Source organism: Centruroides sculpturatus, unplaced genomic scaffold (assembly GCF_000671375.1).
Source record: "Centruroides sculpturatus isolate CEXI.00-Female unplaced genomic scaffold, Cexi_2.0 scaffold615, whole genome shotgun sequence".
Lineage (NCBI taxonomy): Eukaryota > Metazoa > Arthropoda > Arachnida > Scorpiones > Buthidae > Centruroides > Centruroides sculpturatus.
The window spans coordinates 1-10,927 of NW_019384748.1; the positions used below are offsets into that span (position 1 = coordinate 1).

Sequence of the window (10,927 nt, forward strand, 5' to 3'; positions counted from 1 at the left end):
ATGACTAGTACCGAATAGTTAATAATATTTTTGCTTATTAAATTAACGTTTATGCAATTATTATGCACGAAATTATAATAATTGCATGTGGTATAAAATCGTTTCCTCCCCAATGTCTAGGATATTTTGTTCTCGGATTCGGGGGAAGAAAATCCTAAGGGATTCATTGACTGCCAGTGCCAAGTATCAACACCTACAAAAGCACATTTAAAAACCGAAAATGTAACATCAAATCTGATTCGTCCGCGCGTCTGATTTGTATAAAATAAAATAAAATGTTCTTACACATTTGTAACAAGTCCCTCTTGGCTTCCCATTTTAGTTCTTGTTTGGCTATCGACGGATCGGCATACAGACTGTCCACGTCTCCCGTACGTCTTCCCACGATCCTGTAGGGAATTTTTCTCTCCGTCGCCTTTTCGAAGTTATGAATCACGTCCAACACGGAGTATCCGCAACCCGTGCCAAGATTATAAGCCTGTATATTAATTAAATAACGTATTAAATTTTATATGTATGAAGTAATATTGTTTTTTACCAATTCATTTAAGTATTTTATAGATACGTGCACGTAAAGATTTATAAGTATCAAACAAAGTACGGATAAACCATTAAAAAAATGTCATTAGAAATTATGCAAGTAATATGTGTTTAGTTTAGTCTTGAGAGTAAGATAATCTTATACTTGAGCCACAGTTTTTAAGAACATGCCCATTGTTTATGTATCAATGAATACAATTTGGGATGTTGCTTATAATTTGAAAATGTAACCATGCTATATAGACCAAGCGTACGAAATATAATTATTTAATAATTTCTTTTTTTTACAAAGAATCTCATTTAGAAAAAGAATTCCAATGATACAGAACTAATTTAAAAACTTGCCAATATTTTTCAAGTTAATGAGGTTGAAAATTTATTTATTATACACACAGGCAAATTATGTAAACTTTAATAAATTAATTCACCTCTCTTTCCATTATTTTTTAATAGCGATCTACACTTAATTTATCCAAAATTGGTTTGGTTGAGCAAGCTATAACTGTGCCAGATTATAGGGATGAAAATTTAATTATAGGGATTAAATTCCATAATTTCCTTGTGAAAATTTTAAAGGAATCAATACCATTTTGGCCCCAATTCCGGATAAGTGTATGACGAGTTATTCAAATAACTGGGAAAACAGTTCTCTCTGCATACGAGGTGTAGATCAATTTAAATAAGATTCACTTCAATATAAAGTAGAAATGTTTCATTCTAAGAAGTAATTTATTCAATTTTGATTATATAAATCATCAAAACTTCTACGCAAAACAGTCCTTCTAAGAAAAATTTTCATTCCTTGATACAATTAATGTCAATATTATCATTAAAAACTTACTGATAAAATATATCCATTTTTGCAAGCAAAATCAAAAATACAAAATCTAAGTCTTTCATAACTAAAACTAAAAAATATTATTTGGTTACGCTTAAAAATATTTCATGCATGTTACAGTTAATTCCTAACAGTTTAGTTCAATTTAATATTTAATCATTTAAAAAAAAATTTAAATACATAATCAATACAAGTTATTTCCAGAAAATATAGGTCACTTCTGTATTGAAGAGAATTTGGTTAGATATAGATAATTAACTACATTTTATGGAAAAAATTAAAAGTTAATGGAAATTATAATTGAAAATTTTGATGTAATTTAATAGTAAAATAAAATTTATTCAGAGAAATGACCGAATAATTGGGTGATAATGTAAAATGAATCAAATAAAATTAATGTCAATCTCAATTTAGTTAATAATAGACTATGCTCAATGCTCTACGGATGACGACGACGATCGATGGACGACATTTGGCATGCCGTGCAACTAGGTGCAATTTTCAATTATTGCAGTAGTCCAATCTACAGAGAAGACCAAAATGGAAAACAATGCTCCAATCTAAATTATCCATAATGAGAAAGCATGAGGTTCAAATCTTGAATCTCCATAGCCAAACGGTGAAGTCTTACCATGTGGCAATCCAGTTAATGTTTCAGAGATACAATGAAATTAACTGATCTAATAAATCTCTATTTAATTCAAGCTACAAAAACAAAATTCTTTTAATATTTTATAATATATAGCTCTTGTAAAAGTGTGCTGATAAATGACGATAAGCTTTCTGAATATGTTTTAAACTTTATTAGTTAATCATTTATAGTGGCATTTCTCTAAGATCAAATATTAAGCAGTAGAAAAAAAAACAGTAATAATTTTTATTATTATTCTGGCATATTCATGCAGAGTTGCTATATAAGAGGGTAATATCTGTATTATTTCAGTAAGATTATACTGAAACAGTGTGATGTAATTAAATTACATCATACTGTTTCTAATATTGAAAATTTCTTGTTATTTCTTAGTCATTAGTTGAGTAATTTTAAAGTTTAGCTACTGCTATATTTGTTGACTATGTTAAAATAATTTAACTATTTTTAATGTAATTACAATAATCAATGTGAATAAATTATATTTTAACCTTATCACTTATTCAACTTAAACTCTTGTATTCCAAAACTTTTGTGACTAAGATCGTTATTTCTAAGATATTTCTCAATTCATCTCCTTTTCAGTATTGTTAGTCCTATTGTGCTTGAGATTGCTATTTTTTCCTGATTTGACCATTTTATGGCTCTATTCCCTTTCTGTTAACTCTCTCTATTTTATTCTGGTACTCTTGTGGCTGGAACCTCCAGAGTACGAATGAGGGTAGACAACATCTGGCAATTCAATGTTATATCTGACCTGCACATTGTCTGATCTCCTCACTGCTTGATTTAATTGATTCAATAAACATTGACATTGGTATATCTTCAATTTGCCTCTTTATTAGCTCGATTGAATTGGAGTTATAAATATAATAATGATTATTCTTTAACAGGTAATATTCGTGTGAATCAATGAATAATTATACATTCTATCATCAGTGTTTGCTAATGTAGTTTTATAGTCATATATAAACCCATTTAATATAAAAAAAATAAAAGTCACCCAATTTTAAATAGATTTATTAAAATATTTCTAAAATTTTTCACATAAAATTTTTGTATCAGAAGTCTTAATTTACATTTACGATGATAATTAATTAATTATAATTTTACATTTATAGATGTAATGGTTATCATCTTTTATTTCTTTATACTAAAAGCTCTGCTAGTCTGTTAAATTCCAAAGTTCCAAGTTATGTTTGATTATTACAATATTATGCCATATTGTAATAAAAATATGCTAAATATAATTTAAATTGAAGACAAAGTCTATCAATATTTTATTCGTTTTCACATTCCAGAATAATCCTGCCATGACCCAAATTACCCATTTAAGGCTACTCAGTTACCAAAGTTTAAAATTTACCTTCTGGTAAATTTTATAAATTAAAAATATTTTACAAAAATTCATTACCAGGGAACAGCTTGAAAAACCACATATTACCAGCACTTCTTTCAATGGATAAAAGTTCAAGCAACAGTATAATCCTAATGTGTATAAATGGAAAAAAAAGCCATCTATTTAGTTTCAACTTTTAAAAAAGTATTTTTATTTTTTTAACTGGATATATTTTTCACATTTTAAGTGAGCTTTTAAACTGATGACCAAGAAGCCTAAAAGGAAAGATCAGATAGGGGTGAGATGTAATCCAGAAAGTGAAAATGAATAAAAAAGATGTTTCAACAAACTTTAGATCCAATTTTAATTAATATAAAAATTACCATCTGGCAAATTTTATAAATTGAAAATGCTAAATATAGTTAGTTTCATTCACATGAAATAATTAAAAATTTTCTAAATTTAATTAAAATTCAAAATTAATTTCATGTGATTAATCTGAATATTAGATGATGACATGTCCACTTACTTTTATGTTAAATTACATTATTTGATTAATTAAAAATTAGCTTAAATATTGCCCAAAAATCTGATTTAGATTTATGGTAAATTCTGATGTTATTTCTGATATGCCGCAATTAAAAAAAAGCTTTCTTTTGTAAACTGAACCCAAATACCCATATTCCCATTATGTAAACTTGATTTATAACTAAAACAACTATATTGTATTTTTTTGTAAATATATTTGATGCAAACAGTATCTTTACAATAATCTTTAATTATATATCACTTAAACATGTCATATATGAATTATTGCATGAATATTACTGGTTAAGAAATATTACCATATAAAAAAAATTTAAACTATTTAAAATTATGTTACTTAAGTATGAAAAAAGTATATATTTGTTAAATTTTTATTTTTCAACATCCATTTATAGTAATATATAAATTCACACTGACAAATTTAATATATTTTGTAAGTTTTTGTAAAGAGTTAGCACAACTTTCAAATTTTATTTTAACTGTAGTACATATTCTGTCATCTGAACACTCAATATTTCAAACCAACATCCAGAGAGAACACTTGAAAACTTGAATAGTTCTTCTTCAGACTTTCTCAAATAGAAACACTTATCTATAGCTTTTCTTGTCACTTTTCAAATAGAAACAAACAAAAGTTAATGTTTTGTTTATATTAAAAAATCATTCATTTTTGCTTGCTTCTACTTTATGAATGACATCTTTAATGATTTTATAATGTAATATTACTCATTTAAAATATGCTATCAATTTTAAATAATGCTATTATATTTCAAATTTCATTTGAAAATCCTCTCTTAGTTTTGGAAAGACAAATTTTCTACTAATTCAAATATCTTTATCATTAATTTGTTCAGATTTTAAGAGTGTATTACATATTATACCATTAAATATTAATGTTGTTTTGTTAAAATTAGAAACAAAAATCTAATACTACTAAATTAGAAATAAAAATAATAAAATCTAAAAAATTACCTTGCACCCAAAGAAATTATTATCCATCATTTTAGTTAATGCGGCAACGTGTCCTGCCGCTAGGTCCATAACGTGAATGTAATCTCTTACTCCTATAAAAATTAAAACACTGATTAAAATCTTAATATTTGGTATGCTGTAGATTATTGCTATGTAAAACAATAATAATTTAATTACAGATTATTATTAAAAGATAATAAAAAATTTGAACTGTTAAAGAGATTTTAAATTACTGTAAATATACATGCAAGAAGCATTGACATCATTTTATTGAAATAATATATACAATATTTCTACTAGTAGCACCAAATAATTGCTGGATTATATCGGGCTAAATAAACACTACTAATTACTAATTAAATGTCATGTAATAGTTCTGGAAGCAAAGACTGGACCTACGTCCAATCTTTGAAAATGTCCCGATGTGTACTTAAACTTAATCATTTGCATATGTCTATCATCTCAACCAGTCCTGAAATTTTCATGTAGCTATGCACATTCCTTTGTGGTGTTGTGATTTCACTCTTGAGGAGTGTAGAAATGAAAACTGTCAATACACTCCATGTTAAGAAGTATAATTTAGAACAAATTCTGAAAACATTTTTATGAAAGTTATATAAAATGGTTCAATGAAGCATACAGATAATTACAATACATCAAGTATTTTTCAACTTAATCATATATTTATTTATCTATTATAAGAACATAGCTATATCTTACTTACAAAACTGTTTTAAAATAATTATTTAAATAATTTATTAAAATGTAATTATGGTTTTTAAAAATTCAGAAAGATTTGGCTAAAATTACACACTAATTTCTAAAAAGCAAGCAACATTAAATACTTTGTTCCATTAAATGTATTAAAATAAATTCCTAGAATAAAAAGATTTCATATTTTTAATTGCAATTCAATAAATAGGAAGATGCACATTAACCTATTTTGGCAAAAATTGATTGTTTCTTAAAATTAATACTTTATGATTGTTCTACTTTCTCCCATCTATTCCTAGAATATTTCTCAAGGTTTGTCTCATTTATTGTGTTGGACATCTGTTACTACTTCAAGTTTTCAAAGCATAAATTAGTCAAAAGTCTCGTAAGTAATGCTTCTGTTGATACATTATTTTTAGACTTTTGGGCAAGTTTCTGTATTTTAAAATGCTTGGCTTAACAAAATTTTGATACAAATATAGATGAAAAAAATAATAATTTACAACAATAAACAAACCTTAACTATTTTTACATAAATGTGTAAATATATAAATTTAATTGGCAAAAATGTTAAGAATAAAGAAAATTTTTGTTTATTACAGCCATAACTGTAATGGAGAACTATCAAATGTCAAAAATAAATATAAATACAATATTTAGAACAGTAAATAATCAAAGAATCCAATATGTGACAGTACTTTAATATATACCTGAAGATGAGAGAAAGAATAACAGAAGTGAAAAATAACTGTAATACTTTTATAGTTAGTTATGTTCAAGAAGTGTTTTTCTACTTATCTTGTACATTAAATAAAGAAAAATTATAAATATATAAATAAAAGAATCTTTTACAATGAAATTACACGTTGTTAATATTCTGCTATTGAAATCAGGGTAGTATATGTATATATAGTGTAGCCAAAAAGTCGCTTGCCAAATGGAGCAAACCACCTTCTTGTTTCAGGTGCAATAATGACTCGGTACCACTCTTCACAACAGTCCACACAAGACTCTAGTAGCAGTAACATGTGAAGTTCCACACAAATACAACACTGTATTCGATTTGTGGATAACACTTTAAACAAGGGTGTTGATGAGTATTGTGGTATACAACACTCCAAATTCAAAACTAGTCTCAACCCACCTGTCACAAACTGTATTAAACATAATTAAAGTCATTTATTGTGTCTTTCATCTTTAATTTTCAATATGTCTTCATTCCTCACTTGGCAAATGACTTCTTTGGCCACCCCGTATAATTCTGAGTTTTTAAGAAATAATTTTTATTTTCTAGCATTTGCAAAAATTTTCTAGTTTGAAAGTATGTAATTATATCAATTAAGTAACAATCTCTTATTTACAATTCATCGTTTAATACTATAAATTTGCATGTACAGCAATAAAATCTTAAATAAACCTTTGCTCATTTTAGATGTACAATAGCTGCCATAAATAGTGCACACTTCAGGAAAACTTGTGTTTCTGTTCCCTGCTTTTGTGTTGAATAAAAAAATGAAAACAAAAGAGTTATGTACTATCAGAAAGCAAATTTAATGAAGAATATTTCGGATTGAAAACTAGACATAAAAAAAAGATGGGGGAAAAAAACAAAATTGAACTAACTGTCATTTATGTTTTCATTTTAAGTTCAATTTGTCCAAGCAAATGCTAGTGTTTTGTACTAGTTAGTACAAGCAACCAATAAATGTAAAGCATGGAATACAGCTATAACTTTCCTTTTAGATATAAATTAAAGACACTTACTCTCATTCATCATTTGTCGTGTTAAGAGACAAAGGTCTTACTGATGAGAATATGGACATAGCTATTTTTGAAGAGAATAAGGCCACAGTTATCGAGATATTGCTACTGTTTTAAAGTTTCAGCCTGATCTGTTTTGAGAACTCTCAAAAGATACAAAGCTACTGATGAGGTTGCCGATAGACAACATATAGATCAAAAAAGAATTGCATCATCTTGGAAGGATTGAAGTTTGCGACAGCTGTCACTATCTGATCAGTGCCTGAATTGTGATAAACTCCAATGCCAGAAGTCAGAAAACTACAATTAGTGCATGCACAGTTTCATGTTGACTTAACCCTTTATTGCCTAGGAAGCCTGGAAGCTTGTAAAGCTCAAAGAAAACCACTGGTTACCAAACAATGCTATTGACATGTTGAAGGGCAAAACAGCACAAAAATTGGACTGTGGAATAGTGGAGGAAAATCATTTGGGGTGATGAGACTCTTCTCAATTTCCTATATGACAGCACATAGGTTTGCCAACAACCAAACAAAGAGTTCATTCCTGCCTTAATGTTCCTACCATCAAATATCCTCTAAACATGATCTGAGCTTGCATGTCAGGTGTGATTGCCAGATGTGCATTGTCCAGGGCTCAATGAATGGTGCAAAATATGCTGAAATACTGGAGTGGAAATTGCTGTTTTCTGCAGCTGAGCTTTTCCCTCACAATAATTTTACCTTTATGGATAATTCCCCTTGTTTTGCAAGATGTGTTCAACAGTGATTTTAGTAGTATAATACCCAAAAATTGCCTTGACCCCTCAATCTCCAAATATTAATTTGCTTTAAAAATCTAGTTTTTCATTATGTAACTTCATGTTTACCAGTGAAATGTTTCTAATAAATTCATTGTTATTTGTACTTTCATAATAATTTTATCTAATATATGACAAAGAATAAAGTGTTTTCAAAAACTTAATTTAGTTTAATTCCTCATTAAATTTACTTTCAGATGATGTAAGCTTAGTTATTCTTGCTTTATATTTGATCTGATATAGGGCTTCAAATTGAAAACTTGGTTTACATTTCCAAGTGTTGTACTAATTATAGTGGCTACTGTATATATTTATACTATACAATAACAAAAAAATAAATATTTGATTGTAACTGGCAAAACATTACCAAAATTAAATGAAGTAAAGATTAACATGTATTATACTAGAACTAGTGATCAAAGTTCTCAATTGTTGTGAGGTCTAGACCTTCCCCAATGGTGCAAGGAATGTAACTGCTGAATTGATGTCAATATTCGAGCAATATATCCTTCACACAAAGTCAATGGAAATGAAGGAATTCAATGTTATAAAACTTATCTGTCACATTTCCTGTTCAATGTTTGCATAAGCAAAAGGAAGTGATAGTGATGTAAACCTTTGTTTGACACCTAATAGCTGGTCAAAAGTGAAAAACTAAATACTTCATTCAATAGAAGTGTAGCTGGGGACCTTGTAAAAACAGTAGCATCCTCTCTGAAAAGAAAGAGAATTGCCACTTTCACTAATTTGCAGGTGATTGTTCCAGGAAGTGTAACCAAATCCCTTTGGAGAGAACAGGTCTGCATCAGGGAAGAAAGGGATGGTCATCACATCTGCAAATCAAATTCAGGCCATAGCAAAAGATCAGGGATCAACTGGGATGGGAGAAGCAGTAGATCATGACCAATTCAAATTTGGAATTCAGGGGCAAAATGTATAAAAACTCATGTTCTCAAGGATATGAGGTCCTTTGAGTCTGATAACCCAATCCTTTCTTACAAACATTACTGAGCACCTCTGCAAGGACTTTCTTCCATTGCAAAACCAAACAGTGCCTGGAGCCAATTGTCTCCAATAGAAGGATTGATAGAGTAAACTGGACTTTTCCGCTCATCTTCACTCTTCACAATGGGGGACTGGAGTTGGAGTTTGTTCCCTTCTACCCTCAAACAGTTTCAAAGTGACCATAAATTGTAAGCATACTCTGTTACAATAAATGTTGGTTCAGTCATCAAACTGTATGTCTTCGTATCTGCCACCATGCCCCCATATGGTCCATCCTCTCACATCATCCTGACTAAACAGTGAGAACAGTGAGTAACCTTGTCTTTAACTGTAAGAAAGGAACCTTCACCATGTGAAGCTGTCGATAGACCTCACATTATTATGTTCATTGTTTAAATTTTCATCTATTATAAATAAGATAGTTTTAAACTGAATTTATGTGTTCTAATTGTATCAAATATTTTAATAATTTGTGCACAAGTTAGACGACAATACATTATATTTAACAATACATTAATATTATCATCATCATCATTAAAAATATTAGAACAACAGGCACTCTGGTTTCTATGTTAATAGTGATGGTATATATGATTTAGAGCTTTATGGCACAAGAAAATTCAGAAAATGTTTTGTATAGTTAAATTATAAATAATATAAGAATTTGCATTAATTTTTCACAACTATAAAATCATACCATGATAATATCTATTATTTAACAAGTAACTTGTAATGACTCTCAAAAAAAAAAATCAAAACTGTTCTAATAATTTATTTTCAAATATCTTTGCATTCATTTTTATAAAGCTATTATTTTAGAAATGTTGAAAAAGTAGTTTATCTCAAACATAAATAATAGAATGGTTCACAATATTACAATAATTAACTTATAAAGATAAAAATTATTTTATTTTGAAACACCAAAATGTGTTTTAAATTATGTTGTTTCCATGCAAAAAATATATATAATTTTATATTGTACAATTATAAGCACATAAACTCAATGACAAGAGTATGAATAAACATTTATCTAATTAGATTTCTAAAAAAATCTAATAAATTTCTAATAAACAAAAATATAAATAAATTAATAAGTTCTATTGTAATTCTTTTGATCTTTTAAATTCAATAAGATCCATACAAGTTCTAAAAACTTAATATATATCTTAAGCTACTGTTGCACAGATATAATAAAAATGAATGAAAAGATAATATCTTGGTATTTAAAAGAAGACAGCTTTATAACAGTAATTTACATTTTTTACATAATTTTCTTGTATTTTGTTAATTCATTTTCACAATATAAAAACAGAACTACAACACAGAAAAAATAATAATCTAGAACATTTAAAGTATAATATTTAAGTACAATGCACACAGAAATATAGAACATGATGCACAGACAAGCTAAACTGTAAATACCAGAAGTACAGAACCACATTACAAAAACAAATACAGATATACCTCGCCTTACGTCGGTAATTGGTTCCAGGAAAGCGACGTAAGTCGAATTTACTTGTCTCCGAATCTACTTGTCACTAGGCTAAACCATAAATTACCATTCCCGGTTCTGTATTTTATTTATTAATGCATTTTTAATAATATATGGTTAATAAGGATATATTTTAAGCTTACAAACAAATAAATTTTAGTTTTTAATATAGTACAGAAAAAAGTAATCTAAATTTACGAATGCATGTACTGTAAATACAATACATACTTGTAAATGTATATATTTTAATATGATTTTATGTGCTTTAAACG

At 27.8% G+C, this 10,927-nt stretch overlaps 1 protein-coding gene across 1 annotated transcript in view; it reads right to left on the minus strand.

Annotated features, from left to right (window-relative positions):
• Positions 1-6: 6 nt before the first annotated feature.
• Positions 7-10,927, minus strand: part of LOC111628520 (UDP-glucose 4-epimerase-like) — a 32,435-nt gene continuing 21,514 nt past the window's right edge. Inside the window, exons 6-8 of the mRNA XM_023372329.1 lie at positions 4,885-5,046; positions 286-478; positions 7-193 (exon numbers count right to left, since the gene is read on the minus strand). Coding sequence (XP_023228097.1) covers positions 117-193; positions 286-478; positions 4,885-5,046 — 432 coding nt within the window. The 3' untranslated portion in view covers positions 7-116. The remainder of the gene's footprint in view (positions 194-285; positions 479-4,884; positions 5,047-10,927) is intronic.